Source organism: Heterodontus francisci, chromosome 40, assembly GCF_036365525.1.
Source record: "Heterodontus francisci isolate sHetFra1 chromosome 40, sHetFra1.hap1, whole genome shotgun sequence".
Taxonomy (NCBI): domain Eukaryota; kingdom Metazoa; phylum Chordata; class Chondrichthyes; order Heterodontiformes; family Heterodontidae; genus Heterodontus; species Heterodontus francisci.
Genome location: NC_090410.1, coordinates 21,251,413 through 21,275,361, shown reverse-complemented (window position 1 = coordinate 21,275,361; position 23,949 = coordinate 21,251,413). Strand labels below are relative to the sequence as shown.

General features: G+C 42.5%; 1 protein-coding gene across 6 annotated transcripts in view; it reads left to right on the top strand.

Moving 5' to 3' along the window:
• LOC137353139 (uncharacterized) overlaps nt 1-23,949 on the top strand; it is a 136,837-nt gene that overhangs the window by 70,098 nt on the left and 42,790 nt on the right. For all 6 annotated transcript variants that reach the window (XM_068019176.1, XM_068019177.1, XM_068019180.1 and 3 more), the window contains 4 exons: nt 920-1,081; nt 11,976-12,087; nt 13,952-14,424; nt 23,231-23,325. In XM_068019176.1, the coding sequence (XP_067875277.1) occupies nt 920-1,081; nt 11,976-12,087; nt 13,952-14,424; nt 23,231-23,325 (842 nt within the window). The remainder of the gene's footprint in view (nt 1-919; nt 1,082-11,975; nt 12,088-13,951; nt 14,425-23,230; nt 23,326-23,949) is intronic.

Here is a 23,949-nt window from a genome sequence, read left to right as displayed (position 1 = left end):
GCTCTCTGGTTCTGGATTCTACAGCCAATGGGAACAGTTTCTCTGTATCTACTCTGTCCAGAACCCCCATGATTTTGAACACCTCTATCAAATCACCTCTTAATCTTCTCTTCTCCAAGGAGAACAGGCCCAGCTTCTCCAACCTATCCATGTAACTGAAGTTCTTCTTTCCTGGAACCATTCTCGTGAATCATTTCTGCACCCTCTCAATGCTTCAGCATCCTTCCGAAAGTGTGGTGCCCAGAACTGGATGCAATACTCCACTTGAGGTTAAACCAGTGTTTTATGAAGGTTTATCATAATTTCCTTGTCTTTGTACTCTCTGCCCTTATTTATAAATCTCAGGATCTCATACACTTTATTAACCGTTTTCTCAACCTTCCCTGCAACCTTCAGTGATCTGTTCACATACAATCCCAGGTCCCTCTGCTCCTTTAGAATTGTACTCTTTAATTTATATTGCCTCTCCTTCCTAACAAAATGAATTAAAAATAAATAAGGTTTTATAAACTGTCAGAGACAAACTAGATAATTTCTGTGAATATCTAAGTAATTGAGCGTCTAAGCTTTTGTTGGAGGTGAGAGAAAATGTATTTGAGGCGTATAGGAAGAAAAGACAGTGAGCGAGGTGAATAAAGTTAAAGAGACAAACTGAAGTACGTACAGAAAAGGGGAGAATAAGTCAGAAAAATAGATATGAGGTGTGAGGCATACAGAGAGTGGGAAATGATCAGACATAGATAAATTTTATTTTTGTCCATTTTCACAGGAATTGAAATTTAAATGTAAAAGTAATCCAAAAAAAATCAAGCTGAATAGTGACCCTATTCGAGAAATACAAATAGTGTTTATCAAAAATTATGCATGTGTCCAGTTTTACTTTGCCATGACTTGGTACTTTCTGATTGTAATTCTACAGGGGCACAATGAGCCACCAAGGGGTTGGAGAGCCAAGAGAAATGCAACACCACATACACTGAGAGAAAGAGAATCTCGCAAGTTGATGGAAAATCGTTTTAAATTATTGGAGAGCACGGTTTTCAATGACAAAAAGGCCCCAAAAGGTGCCATTCTCATTAAGGTTTGTTCAGATGAATTTTGAGGATTATTTTCTTCACGTAGAGGAGCTCTTCATCCATGCTGTCCCTACTATAGCTTTTATTTTGTCAGTATATTTAGCTACTTTTTTAATTATGGTGTGATTTGGTGCATCTGTGTCTTTTGCAACAAAATATTTTGAAATTCACATAACCATTATCTTCTACACTGCCCCTGTACGATAAAGGCTGGCTCGGGTTTGCAAATGAAACCCGACCCGAGTCCTTTCATTTTTTTTCCCACGCCCGACCCGACCACCAGAATGTTCAGTTAACCTAACTTCCATTTTTCAGTTTTTAAGCTTATGCAGATAGGCAACAAAAACTGTAACTGGACTTGAAAGGTTGTTTAACAAGCACATTAAAATTGGAGCCAGGTACTAGAGATAGTGATAGAGTGTGTCCGACCCGACCCGACCCGAGCCCGAATGCCGGACCTGGAAGAGCGACCTGACCCGACCCGAACCCAACACATGCCGTCGGGTTCGGGTCGGGTAGCCATGCTGTACTTTGTGATAGTACTTGCTTCCATTTGGGCAGTGTTAGGAAACGTTGACCTCTGGCTCCTTTGATGCAGCTGGTTAGAACATGCTGCTGTAGGTTAGTGCATGAGTTATGTTTGGTCTTCTTATCAGTGGTTCTCATTGTGAAGACACAGGCAACTGTCACACAACGTAACTGGTCCATCAGAAGAATACAGTAGCTATAATATGTCAGCTCCTCTGAATTGCATTTGTGGCCATAGAATCGTGTGCAATGGCTTCTCTTGTTACCTCTGGACCACCTCCCCCATCGTCCCCTGCCTCTGTCTCACAAAGGATCTATCCTTGGTCCCCTCCTATTTCTCATCTCCATGCTGCCCCTTGGCGACATCATCCAAAAACACAATGTCAGGTTCCACATGTATGCAGGTGACACCCAGCTCGACTTCGCTACTACCTCTCTTGAGCCCCTCCACTGCCTCTGATTTGTGACACTGTGAATCCGGATGAGCAGAAAATCCTTCCAACTAAGTATTGGGAAGACCATTGTCTTTAGTCCCTGCCACCAACTTCATTCCCTAGCTACCAACTCTGTCCCTTTCCCTGGCTGCTACCTGAGGCTGAAGCAGACTGTTCACAAAATCTTGCCGTTTTATTTCACCCTGAGATGAGCTTCCAACCATATATCCCTTCCATCACCCAGACACCCTACATCCACTTCCATGATCTCACCATCTCTGTTCCTACCTCAGCTTATATGCTTAACCCCTCATACATGTCTTTGTAATCTCTAGACTTGACTATTCCAATGATCTCCCATCTTGTCCCCTCTATAAACTTAAGCTAATTCAAAACTCTTACTGCTGTGTCCTTGCACCCATCATCCTGTGTTTGCCTCCCTAAACTGGTTCCCAGTCTGACCACACATTGATTTTTAAAATTCTCATTCTCGTTTTCAAATCGGTCTATGGTCTCGCCCACCCTCTCTCTCTAACCTCCTCCAGTGGTGCAGCCCTCCAAGATCTTGACGCTGCTCCAATTCTGGTGCCTCATGCATCCCTGATTTTAATCTCCCCTACCATTGGTGGCCATGCCTTCAGCTGCCTAGGCCCTAAACTCTGGAATGCCCCTTCCTAAACCTTCCTGCCTCTGTACCTCCTTAAAACTCTTTTAAAACTAACCTCATTTGCCAAGCTTTTGGTCATTTGTCCTAATATCATCTTATGTGACTTGGTGTCAAATTTTGTCTTAATGCTCCTATGAAGTGCCTTGAGACATTTTACTACGTTAGGGCGCTATATAAAAGTTATTGTAGTCGTGGGCATCATCATTATTGTCATATTATATGTAAAAACAAAGAACTTGCCTTTGGCCTTAGGACACCCCGAAGAGCTTCACATCCAATAAACTACTTTTCTAATAATATAAGAAAGTCCATTTTGGCCTTTTGAGCGTGCTTTGCCATTCAATAAGATCATCGACTTCAACTCCACCTTCCTGCATTATCCCCATACCTCTTGATTCCCTTAGTACCCAAAAATCTATTGAGCTCTGTCTTGAATATACTCAGTAACTGAGCATCCATATCACTCTGAGATAGAGCGAATTCCAAAGATTCACAACCCTTTGAGTGGAAAAAACCACCTCATCTCGTTCTTTTTGAAGTGCAACTCAGCAGCCAGTATGTGCCCTGCAAGCTTCCATGAACAGCAGTAAGATAAATGACCAGATTGATTGAGGGATGAATATTGCCCACGATACCAGGGAGAACTGTCATGCTCTTTGAATGGTGCCCTGAGATGTTTTAAAACCACCCAAGAGGGTAGACAGCACACTAGTTATATGTCTCATCCGAAAGGTGGCACCTCCCAACAATGCAGCACTCCCTGAGTATCGCACTGAAAATGTCAGCCTAGGTCAAGTCTTTGCAGTGGGGCTTGAAGCCACAATCTTCTGAATCGGAGGCAGATGTGCCACCAGTGAGATACTGCTGACTCTTGTTACTCCAGAGTCAACAAATTGTACATTCATCACTGAGTATATGGGACAGTTAACAGATTTAAGAAAGATGTAGTAAAGATACGCAAAATTAACATAACTAATGCAGGATCCATTACAAGATGGGTTAAAGAGATGTTAGCTTGGTAGGTTTATCCAGTGAATTATTGAGCTATATGAACCAGAAATACAAACATTGATACAGTTCCTTGATTTTAAGCTGGAGTAGAGGTTGGGGTACGACAATTAACCGCTGCATCAATGGGTTAAGAGGAAGGGAGAAATTATTCAAAGGACCTTGCTCCAGTGACGTGAACCCCTTCTCCACTCCCCTTTAAACTGGAAGTACCTGCTTGTAGCCTCTGGTGGCCCTAGTAGTTGAATAGTTGATAAGTCATTTGAGGCTTTTACATGAATAATTGGCACTTTGGTGACATACCAGCAGCAATGGAACCTTACTCTCATGATGCCTTCAGGAAAGGGGAAAAGTAAGGTGCAAAAAAAGGTGGTTGAATGAGGAGGATGATAATAGAAGCCTAGAGGTTCCATTGAAATTATGTTTCAGGAATGGGCTGGCAGAGTAGGATAATGACTTGTCCTGGCGCACCATGCTGTGATTTTTGCCCACCCCCACACCCCCAAATCATTTTACTTGGTGACTCTTTAAACACACACTCGTCATTAAAATTAGTGAGAATTGCTGCTGGTGAGTAGAGAGTAACTGTGTTTAGTTGAGTCTCAAGACTATCTGGAGATTTGTTTCACTTAGATAGAGAGAGGCACAACGGCGACACATCAAATCATAAAGACCAGGGATGGGGAGGGGGATGCCTGACTAGGACTAAACACTACTACCCTGTACAGTCTGTTTTGGCAATTTTTGACATTGTTTTTGATACTCCTAGTTTCAGTATCATGCAATAGCACACCGCAATGATGATAGAATTTAAATTTAAAGATTTCATACATAAATTTGGCTTTGAGCATTTTGAGAACAAATTCTGTGGTGAAACTACTGCAGTATAAATGGGGTAGCTTTACCAACTGGACTTAAGTACATAAGAAATAGGAGCAGGAGTAGGCCATTTGGCACCTTGAGCCTGCTCCGCCATTTAACAAGACAATGGCTGATCTGATTATGGCCTGAACCTCACTTTTCTGCTAGTCTGCCATAACCCTTGACTCTCTTGTCAATCGAAAATCTGTCTGAACTCAGCCTTGAATATATTCAATTACCCAGCCTCCACTGCTGTCTGGGGAAAAGAATTCCAGACACTAACGACCCTCTGAGAGAAGAAATTCCTCCTCATCTCCGTCTTAAATGAGAGACCTCTTAATTTGAAACTGCGCCCCGTAGTTCTAGATTCCCCCACGAGGGGAAACATCTTCTCAGCATCTACCCTATCAAGTCCCTTCAGAATCGTTTCAATAAGATCGCCTTTCAATCTTCCAATAAGTATAGGCCCAACCTGCTCAACCTTTTCTCATAAGACAGACTCCTCATCCCAGGAATCAGCATAGTGAACCTTCTCTGAACTGCTTCCAATGTATGCATATCCCTCCTTATATAAGGAGACCAAAACTGTACACAGTACTCGAGGTGCAATCTCACCAATGCCCTGTACAGTTGTCGCAACACTTCCCTACTTTTATACTCCATCCCTCTTGCAATAAAGACTAACATTTTATTTGCCTTCCTAATTACTTGCTGTACCTGCCTGGTGAATTTTTTGTGATTCATGTACAAGGACACCCAGGTCCCTCTGTCGCAGCATTCTGCAGCATCTCTGCATGTAAATAATATTCTGTTTTTCTATTCTTCCAGCCAAATGGGCAATCTCACATTTTCCCACATAATATTCCATCTGTTGAATTTTTACCCACTCACTTAACCCATCAAATCCCTTTGCAGACTCTTTGTAACCTCCTCACAACTTGTTTTCTTACCTGTCTTTGTATCGTCAGCAGTTTTGGCTGCAATTCATTTGGTCCCTTCATCCAAGTCATTCATATCAATCTTAAATAGTTGAGACCCCAGCACTGATCCCTGTGGCACTCCAGTACTAACAGTTCGTCATTCTGAAAATGACCCATTTATCTCGACTCTGTTTCCTGTTAGCTAGCCAGTCCTCTATCCCTGCTAATGTATCACCCCCAATACCATGAGCTCTTATTTTGTACAGTACCTTATAGAATGCCTGTTGGAACTCCAAATACACTACATCTACTGGTTTCCCCTTTATCCACCCTGCTTGATACATCCTCAAAGAATTGTAATAAATTTGTCAAATATGATTTGCCTTTCACATAACCATGTTGACTCTGCCTGATTGTATTGACAGACGTTAGGCCAGTTGGTCTATAGTTTCCAGCTTTCTGTTTTCCCACCTTTCCAGAGGTGTTAATTTGCAGTTTTCCAATCTGCTGGGACCTTTCCGGCATCTGTGGAAGTTTGGAAGATTACAATCAGTGCATCCACTATCTCTGCAACCATTTCTTTTCAGACCCTCGGATGTAGGCCATCAAGTCCAGGGGACATGTCAGCCTTCAGTCATACGAATTAGGAGTAGGCCACTCGGCCCTTCGAGCCTGCTCCACCATTCAATCAGTTCATGGCTGAACTGATTCCTCCACATATTCCACCTACCCCCCATAACCTTCCACCACCTTGCTTATCAAGAATCTATCTACCTCTGCGTTAAAAATATTGAAAGACTGCTTCCGCCGCCTTTTGAGGAAGAGAATTCCAAAGGCTCACAACCCTTTGAGAGAAAAAAATTTCTCCATCTCTGTCTTAAATGGGCGACCCCTTATTTTTAAACAGTGACCCCTAGTTCGAGATTCTTCCACAAGGTGAAACATCCTTTCCACGTCCACCCTGTCAAGACCCCTCAGGATCTTATATGTTTCAATCAAGTCGCCTCTTACTCTTCTAAATAGTCCCTGTATTATTCCCATTATTTTTTCTCTAGTGTTTGTTCTACATTCCTCCCTTTCTTTTACCCCTTAATTTTCTACTGTTATTGGGAATTTGTTTGTCGTCTTCCGTTCAAAGTCTCTGCCATTTCCTTGTTTCCCATTATTAATTCCCCAGTGTCATCCTCTAAGGGACCAACATTTATTTAACTACTCTCTTCCTTTTAATTTATTTGTAGAAGCATTCACTGTCTGTTTTTATATTTCTTGCTAGTTTTCTCTCATACTCGAATTGCTCTCTTTTTCAGTCATCCTTTGCTGTTTTCTAAAATGTTCCCAATCTTCTGGCCTACCACTAATCTTCGCAGTATTGCATGTATTTTCTTTCAATTTGATACCATCCTTAACTTCCTTAGTTAGCCACGGATAGTGCATCCTTGTAGAGTCTTTCTTCCTCAATGGAATACATCTTTGTTGAGAGTTATGAAATATTTCCTTAAATGTCTGCCATTGCTTCTCCACCATCTTACTTTTTAACTTATTTTCCCAGTCCACTTTCGCCAAATAGAGCCCACTGGTTATCTAGAAGCAAACGAGGTAAGATAAAGCAGAAAAAGAAAGCTTATGACGATCTTAAAAATCTTAATATTTTAGAAAGCCTAGAGGAATATAGAAAGTGCAGGGGTGATGTAAAAAAGGAAATTATAAAAGCAAAGAGAGAACATGAAAAATTATTGGTAGGTAAAATCTGGGAAAACCCAAAGATGTTTTATCAGTACATTAAGAGCAAGAGGATAACTAAGGAAAGGGTAGGACCTATCGGAGATGTACAAGGGAACTTGTGCGTGGATGCAGAAGATGTGGGCAGGGTTCTTTATGGGTTTTTTGTCTCTGTCTTCACAAAGGAGAGGGTTGATGTAGACATTGCAGTTAAAGAGGAGTGTGAAATACTCGATACGATGAGCATAATGAGAGAGGAAGTACGAGAGGGTCTGACATCCTTGAAAGTGGATAAATCGCTAGGGCCGGATGAATTGCATCCCAGGTTGTTAAAGGAAGCCAGGGAGGAAATAGCGGATGTGCTGAGGATCATCTTCAAATCCTCACTAGATACAGGAGAGGTACCAGACGATTGGAGGTCTGCAAGTGTTGTACCATTGTTTAAAAAGGGTGCGAGGAATAGGTCAAATAATTATAGGCCAGTCAGTCTGGCCTCCGTGGTGGGTAAATTGTTAGAATCTATTCTGAGGTATAGTATAAACTGCCATTAGAAAGGTACGGATTCATCAGGGATAGTCAGCATGGATTTGTTAAGGGGAAGGTCATGTTTAACTAATTGAGTTTTTTGAGGAAGTAACAAGAAGGATTGATGAGGGAAGTGCAGTGGATGTCGTCTACATGGATTTTAGTAAGGCATTTGACAAGGTCCCATATGGCAGACTGGTCAGTAAAATGAAAGCTCACGGTATACAGGGGAATGTGGCAGATTGGATCCAGAATTGGCTCAGAGCAAGGAAACAAAGGGTAGTAGTCGACGGATGTTTTTATGAATGGAAAGCTGTTTCCAGTGGCGTTCCACAGGGCTCAATGTTGGGTCCCTTGCTGTTTGTGGTATATATTAATGATTTGGACTTAAATGTGGGAGGCATGATTGGGAAATTTGCTGATGACACAAAAGTAGTTGATAGTGAAGAGGGTAGCCATAGACTCCAGAAAGATATCAATGGTTTGGTTGAGTGGGTGGTAAAGTGGCAAATGGAATTCAATCCAGTTAAGTGTGAAGTAATGCATTTGGGAAGGGCAAATAAAGTGAGGGAATACACAATAAACGGAATACACAATTGAGAGGGGTTGAAGAAGTGAGAGACCTTGGAGTGCATGTCCACAAGTCTTTGAAGGTGGCAGGACAGGTAGACAGAGTAGTGAAGAAGGCATATGGAATGCTTTCCTTTATTGGCCAAGGTATAGAATTCAAAAGCAGGGATGTAATGCTGGAACTGTATAAGATACCGGTTAGGCCACAGTTGGAGTACTGCGTACAGTTCTGGTCACCACATTACAGAAAGGACATAATTGCTCTGGAGAGACTACAGAGGAGATTTACAAGAATGTTGCCAGGGCTCGAAAGTTGCAGCTAGGAGGAAAGATTGGATAGGCTAGGGTTGTTTTCCTTCGAACAGAGGAAGCTGAGGGGTGACTTGATTGAGGTGTACAAAATTGAGGGTCATAGATAGAGTAGACAGGAAGGATCTGCTTCCCCTAGTGGAGCAGTCAGTTACCAGGAGGCATAGATTTAAGGTGATTGGTAGAAGGATTAGAGGGGACATGAGTAAAAACTTTTTCACCCAGAGGCTGGTGGGTGTCTGGAATTCACTGCCAGGGATGGTGGCGGAGGCAAAACCCTCAATTCTTTCAAAAGGTACCTGGACATGCATCTGAATTGCTATAGCTGGCAAGGCTATGGACCAGGTGCTGGAAAGTGTGATTATATTGGGCAGCTATTTTTTTCGGCTGGCGCAGACATGATGGGCTGAATGCCCTCCTGTGCCGTAATTTTTCTCTGGTTCTAACTCTCTTCATACCCTAGTAATTGCCTTTATTTAAGTTTAAGACACTAGTTATGGACCCACATTTTTCACCCTCAAACTGAATGTGAAATTCTGTTGTTATGATCACTCTTGCCTGGAGGATCCTTTACTATGAGGTCTTTAATTAGTCCTGTCTCATTACACAGAACCAGGTCCAAAATAGCCTGGTCCCTGATAGGTTCTAGAATGTATTGTTCTAAGAATCAGTCCCAAATACACTGTATGAACTCATCCTCCAGGCTACCTTTGCCAATTTGATTTGTCCAATCGATGTGAAGATTAAGATCACCCATGATTATTACCGTACCTTTCTTGCAAGCCCCATTATTTTTTTTTTTTTAGATTAGAGATACAGCACTGAAACAGGCCCTTCGGCCCACCGAGTCTGTGCCGAACATCAACCACCCATTTATACTAATCCTACACTAATCCCATATTCCTACCAAACATCCCCACCGTCCCTATATTTCCCTACCACCTACCTATACTAGTGACAATTTATAATGGCCAATTTACCTATCAACCTGCAAGTCTTTTGGCTTGTGGGAGGAAACCGGAGCACCCGGAGAAAACCCACGCAGACACAGGGAGAACTTGCAAACTCCACACAGGCAGTACCCGGAATCGAACCCGGGTCCCTGGAGCTGTGAGGCTGCGGTGCTAACCACTGCGCCACTGTGCCGCCCAGATTTATACTCTGTCCTACTTTGTAGCTACTATTAGGGGCCTATAAACTACTCCCACCAGTGACTTCTTTCCTTTGCTATTTATCTCCACCCAAACTGATTCTATATCTTGATCTTCTGAACCATGATTATTATTCACTATTGTACTGATCTCATCCTTTATTAACAGAGCTACCCTTTTCCTTTCCTCCTGTCCTTCCAAAATGTCGAATACCCTTGAATATTCAGATCCCAGCTTTGGTCACGTTGGAACCATGTCTCTGTAATGGCTATTATCATATTCATTTATTTCTATTTGTGCTATCAATTCATCCATCTTGTTATGAATGCTGCGAGTATTCAGAGAAAAAGCCTTTAATTCTGTCATCTTAGCATTTTTGCCTATTCTGGCTTTATTTGCTGGTGCACTCTTTTATGTTTGTATGCTCTGTCCCTTCCTGTCACATTCTCGTTCTCATTACTCATATCATTAGACTCGCCAACTTTAAGGGCATTTAAGTGGTCATTGGATAGACATATGGATGAAAATGGAATAGTGTAGGTCAGATGGTTTCACAGGTCGGCGCAACATCGAGGGCCGAAGGGCCTGTACTGCGCTGTAATGTTCTAAAAATTACCTTGCACCATTCTCTTTAACTTTCCAAATCTCTTCTCTTTCCCCCACCCACTAAAACTATTTAGTTTAAACCCTCTGTCCAGCCCTAGTTATATGATTCGCTAGGACACTAGTCCCAGCACGGTTCAGGTGAAGACTATCCCAACGGTGCAGCTCCCTCTTTCCCCAGTACTGGTGCTAGTGCCCCATAAATCGAAACCCACTTCTCCCACACCAAACTTTGAGTCATGCATTCAACTTTCTAATTTTATCTACCCTATGCCAATTTGCTTGTGGCTCAGGTAGTAATTCAGAGATTATTACCTTTTGTGGTTCTTTTTAATTTAGCCCCTACTGCTCATACTCCCTCAGCAGAACCTCTTTCTTAGTCCTTCCTGTGTTGTTGGTATGCACCTGGACCACAACAACTGGATCCTTCCCTTCCCTTGGAGTTGGAGAGGAACTTGGAGTGGGGATGTCCTTAACCTTGGCACTGAGCAGGCAACACAACCTTCAAAGGCTCACAGTCTTGGCTGCAGAGAACAGTATCTACCCCCCCCCCCTCCCACCCCATTACTGTTCCCTACTATGTTCCTTTTCACTCCCCCCACCTGAATGGCTCCCTGCACCACGATGCTGAGGTCAGTTTGCTCATCCTACCTGCTGTCCCTGGTCTCATCCACACAGGCTGCAAGAACATCGAACCTGTTGGACAATTGCAAGAGCTGAGGTTCCTCTGGTGCTATCTTCTGAATCCCATCCCTGCTTCTCTTGCAGTCACACCCTCCTGTTCCTGACCACGGACCAAATCAGAAGTACCCAGCCTAAAGGGTGTGACTGCCTCCTGGAACAAAGCGTCCAGGTAACATTCCCCCTCTCTGATGCATCAAGGTGTCCGAATCTGAGTCCAGCTCATGCACTCTGAGCCGAAATTCCTCAAGCTGTAGACACTTAATGCAGATGTGGTTGCTGTGGATCACACAGGTGTCCACCGACTCCCACATGCTATAGCTGCTAGACTTCACCTACCCTGCCATCTTTACTGTGTTTTATTTAACAAATTAAGCTTAGAAATATCACTCAACAATTATCTGTAGTTATATCAGTTGGTTAAAGTAGTTAAGCTAAAGATTTAATGCAATATTTATATCTCCCCAGTACCAGTACTGCCCCATTCAGAGAGAAAAAAACTTAAAACTTACCTGTCTGCTCACCTTATTAATCCTTCCGTGCTACAGCTCTTGTGTCTTGCTGCTAGTCTCCGGCTCCCTTTCTCAGAACGCTCCTTTTTCTGTAAAAGGTCAGAACAGCACCTCCTCCCTCACTGCACCGAATTCCCACACTTACCAAAATCTCAAGCTCACACTGTGTCTCGAGCTGCACTCAGTCACGAGCTGCTACCTTCGTGCCTGCTTTCTTCTGTTTATGGTCTGGTTAACTCATTACGTTGCAGTATCTTACTTCATTGGAAGTACCCACAAAAGTCTCCCTTGCTGCTGTCAGGAGGTTTGCTACACTATGGTCTATCGCAGAATTGATGGAATGATTTCTGGCTGAAGTAGTATTTAGTAAAATTTTAGTCATGCCGTTTTATCTTGGTTTTATCTTAACAGGCCATTAATGTAATCAGCGACTTGGATATGCAATCAGAAGAACTGTTCAGGGAAAAGGAACTGTTAATGAAAAAGCAAAAGAAATTGCTAGAGGAAATTTCACTTCTATCAGGTAAGGCTAGCTTCTGCTTTAACTTGAAGAAAGGAATTCCAGCATTTAGTGTGAATCAAGAAATAATTCCAATTCTTGTGTCTTTAGTCTGTCGGCTACTTTATTTTCCCGAGAATAAAACTGTACCACATTGTGAATTGAGTGTTACTGTATCTTGAATGTCATTGAAGATATGTTTTATTATGTATATTCATGCATATGACAGCCAGACCAGTTTTTTTTTGTGTGAATGTGGAAGAAAAGAATCAGGAAAGTGCCTTTCCCTTTGGCTGGAACACATGTTCCAGAATGAAAGAATGCGGATTGTGCAATGCTGTTAATTTGAAAAATTTACATCATCCATGCCCCCATTATTTAAACAAATCCAGTCTAGGTATGGTAGCATGGTGGCATGTTACCGGACAGACTGAGAGTTCAAATCCCACCAGGGCTGTTTGAGAATTTATGTTCAGTTTTAAAAGAAATGTGGAATGGTATTAGTAAAAGTGACATGAAGCTGCTGGACCTTCATAAAAATCCAATTGATCTGCTAATGGAAATCTGACATCCTTAACCAGTCTGGCCTATAAGTGACTCTAGTCCCATACCAATGTAACTTCTCTCTGAAGTGGCCTAGCAAGCCACTCAGTTGTATCAAACTGCTTTTATGAATACCATCAGACTACAGTGGTTGAAGAATGGCTACCGCATCCGGAGAATGGAAAAACAAACTATACAATTGGTGGTGGTTCTTCAAGTTTTTTTTTCCCCATTATTGTCCATGCTCAACTGCAAACAGAACCATTTCTCTGATCCTGTGCCAGCAAACTAAAATAAAAACGGATAGTCAACTGTGGAGTACTTGGCATGATAAGAAATACACATTCTAAGAAAGTCACCCCATATTGGTATATGTATTTGGGGTTGAGATCTTCATTCTTAAGTTGATCTCCGCTCTCGCCCACATCAGAAGTTTAATTGCGAACAACTAGTTTTCTGTAGTTAGTCACAAGTGTATTATGGCTTCTGGGCTTCCAGTAAAGTATATTTGGCATTTGTAGTGTTTCTGTAGGCTGTTTGCTGTTTTCCGCCTCTTCCCCGTCCCCCCCTTCCTTCCCCTCCCATTCCCTTTTGCCTTTAAAAAAAAATTGTGTTCAGTGTTGCTCATCGTTCCTTTCGCAATACCTCTATTTGCTATGCTGTATTATGACTGGTTAGTTAGTTCTCGTTGTGATGTCTGTTACCAGGCCAACAATTTCTGAGTCATTAGTTGGCTGTGGTGTGTTCAGCCTGTCCCCATTTCAAAAACTTTCAATACTTTTAATTTCACCATTTTGTATAATTGATGCCTATTAAAATATTAAATTATAAAATTAAAATGAGACGTTGCTCATAAACCATTGTGTCTTTAAACAGATTATATATTCTACAATCACATTTCTAAAAGTGGAAAAGACATTGTTTAGGTTTTGTTGTGTCTTTGCAGAACATCTTCATTGGTTAACCCATATAAATCACCTATGACCATTTCTTTGATGGATTGTGCTCCTCATTCTTACACAGCTGCTGAAATATCTAGTTCCTCTGAGTCTTGTTGGTAGCGTTCCATCAGAAACTCCAAATGATGTCACAGACTCACACACTTTTGCATCTCTTGTGTTATAATGTTACTTAAGTACACTCACTAATGCAACAGACCCACAGAAGAGCCTTAAAATTTGGAAATCAATACACCCCAGTTACTTCTACCCAGTCAGTGAGGGTTATGCCAGACACTATCACACAGGAGGAAGGGCAGCACAATATACCAGAAACTACAACATTCTCACAGCAGTAAACAGTCAGATACTTGCAGAGATGAACTGATCAACTGTCTCCTTTGTAGATACAAGGTCTGATGCAACTGAGGATCAAACAGAAGATGGACAATTCTTTTGTACTAAGAAGGTCTCAGATGTGCGAGCATTAACTTTTCAGAAACCTTCTGAAACGCACTGGCTTGCAAACAATAACCCATTTGACGCTGCAGTAATAAAAGGCAATGCAGTTTCTGTTTTATCAGAACATCATGCTGAAGATTGCACAGGAGGAGTTAACTGGGAGCAAGATAAACAAAAGGCCAACAGACTTGTTACAGTCAAGATGGCAGGAGACTTCAAAGAGAAGAATTACCAGGAACCTATGTACCCTGACGGTTATGATCCATCTGCAGTAAGAAGAAAGACATGTAATGGTAAAGATGAAGATGCTCTTTTCACTGTAGGAAAAGAATCATCCATTGGGAGCTCTGACTTTGGCAGTCATTCAGATTTCGATATAAATATGGACGAAGTGAACGAAATTGACGTGGAAATACTGGTATGTATTGAGAAACTATTTAAGTGAACTTGCTTATTAAAGTCACAATAAGGGGATTAATTTCTTCATTCGTATTCCCAAATACTCAGCTGTTACAATTGGTTAACTAAAGCTCTCCCATTGGCTGATCTATTCACTGGATAAACTCTGAGCTTTATAGACTCGAGTACCCTGCACTCAGCTCATCTGGCAATACAGTTGCTACAGTTAGCGCATGCTACCTCTTACAGAATGAGGAAAACTGGCTTGGGTTCATCTGTTGGCTGTGCGGTGACCCTGTTGGAGTTGTGTGTGTATATATTATGTATGCTGGGAAGGCGGTTTGTACTGCCCCTGCCAGTGTTTGATGTGTAGGCCCATGTGGGAGGAGCAACCACATGGCCGAGGTACTGAAGGGTGATGTCCAGGGCCATACCCCAACATGTATCAGGTACTCTACCGAGAAACGTCTGGGTGTCTTTGGGTGGGATGAGCAAAACCAGCAGGGGATAATCTGTACTAGGGATTGATTATTATTGAAGTTTATGGTTGATTTTCTTTCTCATAGTACTGACTGACCCAATCTTACAGTAGAATGTAAGAAACCTGGGTTTGAATCAGAAAGTTAAGTTTCTTCACAGTTTCTTCACTTGGTGTTTTGCCTCCAAGAGACAATTAAACTCGGGGATTTTCCTGCTGTACAGAACTCCCTCCCGTTAACTGATATTCATAAATGGCTTGAGGGGAGGAAGGAGTTATGATGCAGGACATTCGAAGTGTTGTAAAGGCCAGAAAGTGTAGGGAGAATGAATAACGTCTCCTATTACAGTACTTTGTAGCAGGTAAGTTTTGCTGTGTGACAATATATAAACTAGAAGTTGTTCAAAGGGTCTGCTAAGTATGCACAGAACAACATGGTCTGGCATCACCATTTTGTGTTTGAAGATGAGACTTGCCTTGGTGTTGAGCAATGCACCATCCCTAGTCATGTTTCTACAAATCCAGGGTGTCTTTTCTTCCCCTCGCCTCTCTGGGAATGTTAGCCTTCACCCAGTATCCACCCAAGTGGAAAAGCTGAAGTCAGGAACTCAATGTACAGGGAATCTCTGGTGTAAACAGAGCATTTGTAAACTTGGGGTCATCCAAAACACTGCTGCCTGTGTCTTAACATGCACTAGGTCCTGTTTCCCTATCACCCCGTGCTCACTAATCTACATTGGCTCCTGGTCAAACAACATCTTGATTTTAAAATTCTTGACCTTGTTTTCATATCCCTCCACAGCCTCACCCCTCCCTATCTCTGTAATCTCCTACAGCCCCATAATGCTGTAAGATATTTGGGCTCCTCTAATTCTGGCCTCTTGTGCATCCCGGATTTTAATTGCTCCACGAATGATGGCTGTGCCTTCGATTGCCTAGGCCCCAAACTCTGGAAATCCTTCCCTAAACCGCTCTGCCACTCCACCTTGCTTTCCTTCTTTAAGACACTCCTTAAATCCTAGCTTTTGGCCATCTGACCTAATATCTCCTTTTGTGGTTCAGTGTCCTACTTTGTTTTCTAATGCTCCTGAGCAGCACCTTAGGATGTTTTATTACGTTAAAGATGCTATCTAAATATATAAGTTGTTGATGTTCCACTCTATGATATAGAACACAGCACTGCCCTACAGGATTCTTGCATAGTTACGTGACTGGACAGAACCTTTGAACCTCAGAGTCTCAAAAAATTCTTATGCAATTCACAGATAATTGTTCATTATTGAGTAGAATGGTCATCCTTCACATTTAGTGTTCTTTTCTTTAGTGTGTTGCGAGGATAGTTGAGACTATGATCTACCAGTTCTTATTTAGTAATTAGTATTAAGTAAAAATAGAAGAACAATCCACTGAATCATGTTCCTTTGAAAGGACTGAATATTTTCACGTCTATTCCTGCCAGATTATTCCAGACTCTTTGAAGAACTTCTTCCTAATATTTATAAATACTTGCTCTTTGGCCCTGCTCATCTGTCCTACTTTGAAATATATTTTATCTTAACAAAGATCTCACTATATTGTGGAAATTGACCTTTTACAGTAATGTTTTTTGAGCAGCTACATCGAAATCACAAAGTAGAAGTGGGCCACTCAGCCCAACCAGCCCGTGTTGGTATTTATCCTCCACACGAGCAGTACTTCTAACCCCACCCTATTCTCTGGACATCGGCAGTGACAAGTCTGTGATAACTCCCAGGTACCATTCTAACTCTTCGCTATTGATTGTTTGGTCATTACCACTCACTGCATATAAAAACCATTCTTCCTCTCATCCCCCCTGCATCTCTCGTCCAAAACCTTATATCTGTGTCTCTTGTTCCTTGTAGCTTCAGCTAATGAGGACACCTTTTCTTTGTCTACTCTATCCAAATCTGTCATAATCTTGTACACCTCAATGAAATCTCCCCTTGGTCTCCTTTGCTCCAAGGAGAACAATCTCCACTTCTTCAGCCTAACCTTGCAGCTAAAATCCCTCATCCCTGGAACCATTCTGGTAAATCTCCTCTGCACCCTCTCAAGGACTCTCGCATCCTTCCTAAAGTGTGGTGATCATATCTGGATGCAATTCGCTAGTTGTGACCCAACCAGAGCTTTATAAAGTAAAAGCAAAATACTGTGGATGCTGGAAATCTGCAATAAAAACAAGAAACGCTGGAAATACTCAGCAGGTCTGGCAGCATCTGTGGAGAAAGAAGCAGAGTTAACGGGTCAGGTTAGTGACCCTTCAGAACTGGCAGATATAAGAAATGTAAAAGATTTTAAGCAAGTAAAGCGGGCGTGGGACAAGCGATAACAAAAGAGAAGGTGTTGATAGGACAAGGTCACAGAATAGCTGACCAGAAGGTCATGGGAGCAAAGGCAAACAATATGTTAATAGTGTGCTGAAAGACAAAGCGTTAGTGCAGATAGGGTGTTAATGGACTGAAAACTGAATAGCCACAAGTACAAAAATGAAAAAAAAAACACAGTGGGTAGGCACAGTAGAAACAAACTGAACAAACTAAAATAAAATAAACACAAAAAAGAAAAAATAACTAAAAATAAAAGTAGAATGGGGGGCCCATCGTGCTCTGAAATTACTGAACTCAGTGTTCAGTCTGGCAGGCTGTCGTGTGCCTAATCGGTAAATGAGATGCTGTTCCTCGAGCTTGTGTTGATGTTCACTGGAACACTGCAGCAACCCCAGGACAGCGATGCGAGCATGAGAGCAGGGGGGTGTGTTGAAATGGCCAGCAACCGGAAGCTCGGGGTCATGTTTTCGGACTGAGTGGAGGTGTTCCGCAAAGTGGTCACCCAGTCTGCGACACTCTGGTCCACTCCTCCATTACCCCTACCACTTGGTCCCCTTCCCACGGCACCTTCCCCGGCAATCGCAGGAGGTGTAATACCTGCCTATTTTACTTCCTCTCTCCTCACTATCCAAGGCCCCAAACACTCCTGTCAGGGAAAGCAGCGATTTATTGGTCCTCTTTCAATCTAGTATACTGTATTTGCTGCTCACAATGTGGTCTCCTCTACATTGGGGAGACCAAACGCAGACTGGGTGACTGCTTTGCGGAACACCTCCACTCAGTCTGAAAGCATGACCCCAAGCTTCCAGTTGCTGGCCATTTTAACACACACCCCTGTTCTCATGCTCGCATCTCTGTCCTGGGATTGCTGCAGTGTTCCAGTAAACATCAACGCAAGCTCGAGGAACAGCATCTCATTTACCGATTAGGCACGCTACAGCCTACCATACTAAACATTGCGTTCAATAAATATCAAAGCATGATGGGCCCCCCACTTTACTGTTATTTCTTCTTTTTGCTTTTTTGTGTTTATTTTATTTTAGTTTGTTTCTACCGTGCCTACCCACTGTGTTTTTTTTCATGTTTGTGCTTGTGGCTGTTCAGTTTTCAGTCCATTAACACCCTATCTGTACTAATGCGTTGTCTTTCAGCGCACCATTAACATATTGTTTGCTTTTGCTCCCTGACCGTCTGGTCAGCTATTCTGTGACTTTGTCCTAGCAATATCTGTTTTGTTATCTCTTGCCCCACCACAGCTTTACTTACTTAAAATCTTTTACATTTCTTATATGTGCCAGTTCTGAAATGTTAACTCTGCTTCTCTCTCCACAGATGCTGCCAGACCTGCTGAGTATTTCCAGCATTTCTTAGAGCTCTATAAAGGTTCAGCATACCTTCCCTGCTTTTGTATTCAATACCTCTTATTTATGAAGCCCAAGATTCCGTATGCTTTGCTAGCTATCCTCTGTGTTTCCTGCCACCTTCAAAGATCTTTGCACATGAATCCATGTTTCTACATGTTTTACACATTTTCTGCCTAACTTGCAATTCCTAACGCTTATCAGTATTCAACCTTATTTGTGATTTTGTTTGCTTGGAATTTTTATCTACATTCCCTTTATTGGGCAGGTTTATTTGCTTTATCTAGTTGAGGGTGCCAATTTTAACAGTCAGTATTAGGAAGGACATATCCAATCCAGCCCATTACTGTTGCATCAGCCGACATTCGATTATGAGCAAAGTAATAGAAGGGTCATTGATAGTGATATCAACTGGCACTCAACTCATCAATAATCTGCTCACCTATGCTTAATTGGGTCCACCAGGACCACTCAGTTCCAGACCTCATTGCAACCTTGGTCCAAACATTCCAGAGGTGAGAGTGTATGTTCTTGACATCAAGACAGCATTTGACCAAGTATGGCATCAAGGAGCCCTAGTAAAATTGAAGTCAATGAGGATCGGGCGGAAACTCCACTGGCTGGAGTCATACCTCACATAAAGTAAGATGGTTGTGTTTGTTTGAGGCCAGTCATTTTAGTCCCATGACATTGCTGCAGGAGTTCTTCAGGGCAGTGTCCTAGGCTCAACTATCTTCATCTGTTTCATCAATGACCTTCCCTCCAACATAAGATTAGAAGTGGGAATGTTTTCTGATTATTGCAGAGTGTTCATTTTCATTCACAGCTCATCAAATAATGAAGCAATCAGTGCCCACATGCAGCAAGACCTAGATGACATTCAGGCTTGAGCTGATAGTAGCAAGTAACATTTTGCCACACAAATGCTGCAACAAGAGAAGGCTTAAATATCAGCCCTTGACATTCAGCTGCATTACCATGATTGAGTCCTGGGGCCAGGGGTGGAGTGGGGTGGGAGGTGCGGTCACCATTGACCAGAAACTTAACTGGACCATCCATATAGTCCAGTTTATAGCCACTGAAGAGTGGCTTTAAAGCAGGTCAGAGGCTGGTTATTCTGCCTTACCTTCTGACTCCCCAAAGCTTTTCCAGTGTCTGTGAGGCGCAATTTAAGTGTGTAATGGAATACTTTCCACTTGCCTGGATGAGTGAGGCTCCAACAATTCTAGAAGTTCAGAACAAAGCAGTTTGCTTGATTACCCTATATGCCACCTTAAATATTCGCTCCTTCCACCACCAGCGCAACATGGCTACTGTGTGCATCATCTACAAAATGCACTGCAGCTATTCCCCAAGGCTTTTTTGGCAGCACCACCAAAACCCACAACCTCTACCACCTAGCAGAAGCAGCAGACATGTGGGAACACCATCAGTTCCAAGTTCCATTCAAAGTCACACACTGTCCTGTTTTGCAACTCTATCACCTTTCCTTCATTGTTGCTGGGTCCTGGAATTCTCCCTAACAACACTGTGAGAGTACTTTCATCATACAGACTGCCAAAGGTGGCTCACTGCTACCTTCTCAATTAGGGCTGGATAATAAATGCTGTCCTTTCCAGTGATACATCCCATGAATAAGTTAAGAAAAAAAGTCATGCTTTGGTCACCACTCCTCACTCACCTGATACTGTTTTTTCACGGCTGTGAACTATGGAATGTTTTGCTACGTTGGGGGTGATCTATAAATTATTCTTGTTATTACAGTTGAGAGATTATGTGCTGGTGTAGGTTTCATGCCTGCAGCCTTCTGGCCCATAGGTGCGAGTGTTACTATCTAATTGTCAGTATAAACCTGGTGCACATTTTACACTATTGTGCAAGTATACACCTGGTTTGTATGCACCATCATCCAGAAGATGTAAGCTGTTCTGATTTAAACAATGTTGTTATTACAGAGGGCAATGTAGTTATTACACAGGGCACGTCTCACTATGGCTGGAAACTTGGCAAAGGTGACCTGTTGCATCAGACATAATTCTGTACTATTTCTCCCGGCAGCTGTTTTCAATGCTTTCCAGCTCATAAGGGACTAAAAAGATTTTAAGTTTCTATTTGAGCTAGAATTCTAACAGAATGTGCTTGGCCTAATGTGCTAGCTTTAGAGTTGCTACAATACTTAGTACATCCATTGATGAATTCCAATCATTAGAAAAGCCTTGACTGAAAACTTTACAATTTTCCAGACTTGTCACTCTTGGGTGCCATTAGCCACCTGGCCATTGTAAATAGTTGTTGAGCTACTTTAGAAAATGGAAAGCAAAGCTTTACTTTCTTTAAAATAATAATTCTTGAGTGTGGACATTATGGAGCTGCGAGGCATAATGAGAGAAATTTAAACTCTGTTACTTAGTAATCTAGCCCACCAAACCCAGGCAACAGTCCAATTGGCACTTCTAATTCTTATCATAGAACCATAGAAAGTTTACAACACGGAAAGAGGCCACTTGTCCTATCGTGTCTGTGCCACCCATTCTAATCCCACCTTCCAGCATTTGGTCCGTAGCCCTGACATTACAGCACTTGCGGTGTACATCCAGACTTCTTTTGAATGAGTTGAGGCAGTGAGTTCCGGATGCCCACCACCCTCTGGGTGAAAAAACTTTTCCTCATCTCCCCTCTAATCCTTCTAGCAATCACTTTAAATCAATGCCCCTTAGTCACTGACCTCTCTGCTAAGGTGAACAGGCCCTTTACATCAACTCTACACAACCCCTCACAACTTTGTACATTTCAATCAAATCTCCCCTCAACCTTCTCTGTTCCAAGGAGAACAACCCCAGCTTATCCAATCTTTCCTCACAGCTGCATTTTTCCAGTCCCAGCAACATCCTCGTAAATCTCCTTGCTACCCTCTCTAGTGCAATTACATCCTTTCTGTAATGAGGTCACCAGAAAGGCACACAACTCAAGTTCTGGCCTAACAAATGATTTATACAGTTCCAGCATAATCTCCCTGCTCTTATATTCTATACCTTGGTTAATAAAGGAAAGGATTCCATGCTTTCTTAACCGCCTTGTCGGCCTGTCCTGCTGCCCTCAGGGATCTGTGGACATTTGCTCCAAAGTCCCTCACTTCCTCTACATTTCTCAGTATTTTCCCATTAATCTTGCATTCCTTTGCCTTGTTTGACCTCCCCAAATGCATCACCTCATACTTCTCCAAGGTGAATTCCATTTGCCACTTTTCTGCCCATCTGAACAGGCCATCAATATCTTGAAGAAGGGTCACTGACCCGAAACGTTAACTCTGCTTCTCTTTTCACAGATGCTGCCAGACCTGCTGAGTGGTTCCAGCATTTCTTGTTTTTACATCAATATCTTGCTGCAGTCTACAGCTATCCTCCTCCCCGATCTACCACACGGCCAATCTTTGTGTCATCTGCAAACTTCTTGATCATGCTCCCCACGTTTACATCCAAATCATTAATATATACCACAAATAGCAGGGAACCCAGTACTGCGCCCTGCAAAATGCCAGTGGAAACAGTCCTCCAGTCGCAAAAACACCTGTCAACAATTACCGTTAGTTTCCTGCCACTGAGCCAATTTTGTATCCACCTTGTTGCATTTCCCTGGATCCCAAGAGATTTTATTTTTTTAACCAGTCTGCCTAGTGATAAAGGCCTGCTACCCGACCTGGACCCGACGACGTGTCCGGTTCGGTTCAGGTCGGGCCCCTCCTCTGGGTCCAGCTTTCGGGCTCTGGTCGGGTCCAGGTGGGGCTGGACACACATGGTAAGTGCTCTGCCGATACGTATTAAAAATAAAAAAACTTATCTGAGCTGGGAGTCTGGGACAAAACTGAGTCTGTGCAGTGAGCAAGTGATGTCATCACACACACGCTGCAGCTTCCTGGAGGTTCCGAGTCGGAAGCTCGGGTCGAGTCGGGCACGGGGCAAAATTGGAGGGACTCAGGCCAGGTCAGGCTCAGACCCTCTGTGGATCGGTCGGGTTTGGGTCGGGTTCTGAGCAGGCCTTTACTATGTGGGACCTTGTCAAAAGCCTTGCTAAAATTCATGTAGACCACATCAACTGCACTACCCTCATCTATCTTCCTTGTTACATCTTCAAAAATTTCAATTGAGTTAGTCAGACAAGATCTTCCCTTAACAAATCCATGCTTTTTACTAGTCTTTCCTATTTGAATTTTGGTTGAAGCATTGCAAAGGGATTTTTTTAAGCTTTGTTGCCTCATTTGGCGAACTAATCCTAAATCAGAACACCAAGGTCTATTAGTATTAGCAGCTCGAGATGTACGCAAACTAATGCGGCTGCTGATTGTGCCCGACTATATAGCCCATGAAAGCTTCGGCACGCCTGCTATATATTTGGGGAATATTAATTCAAGTTAAGTAAGACGAGGGCACAAATTTCAATTAGCAAAGAGGAAATTCAAAATGGATCTTGGAAAATAAAGTCTTTACTCTGCATAATTTAACTGTTTGAAACACTCTGGTGAGTTCCGAAAGCAGTCGATGCTTGTCTGGGTGAATTGGATTGTTAGTGCAATGAGCCCAATGGGTCGAATGGCCTTTTTTCATCCTTTACTTTCTCTTGCTTTCATTCTAACCCATACAGAGTCATTCAGAGAGCGAATATGCAGATATTGAGATGGAAGATGGTGAGGTAACCGACGGAACCTCAGCAACTGAGAAATTATGTGCACCTCCCAGGTCAGTAATGGATTATTTCAGCAATTTTCATCAAAAAATAAGTTTTGTAAAGAGGTTTTATGCAATTACTGCCCAGAGACACAATGACTGTCACTTCATTATCTACTCTCCCGTGCCAGTGGGCAGCACCTATTCTCTGCTGATTGACTCACCCCACTGGTTGAGGTGTGAGTCATTATATGGAATGAAATGTGCACAATGACTACACTGTAGTGCAGCATTACTACTGCTGCCATCTTTTAAAGTTTATTAAAATGCTGATCTGTTGCCTGCCTTTGCTAGTTTTTAAAAAGCTGCTTAACATTTGTGATTAGTTGCCAGTGAGATTTAGTGAAGGTGGCACAGTGCTATTTTACTGCTGCTGGATGTCTTGAATGTGCTTTGTAGTGTCTGTACAGTAAAGTATTAATAGATCATACCATTAACATTTGATTGAATATAAACTTCTCCCCTGACAATGTCCATGAGCCACACAGCTCTTGCATCTGGGGTAGGTAATCTGCTCCCAGTGTTCTGGAGTCAACCATTAGAAGATGTGGAAGAACAGCCTATTCACAACTTTTACTAATTTCTTCCCCCCGCTCCCCCCCCTCCACCGCCATGTCGAAGATGCAAAACCTCTAC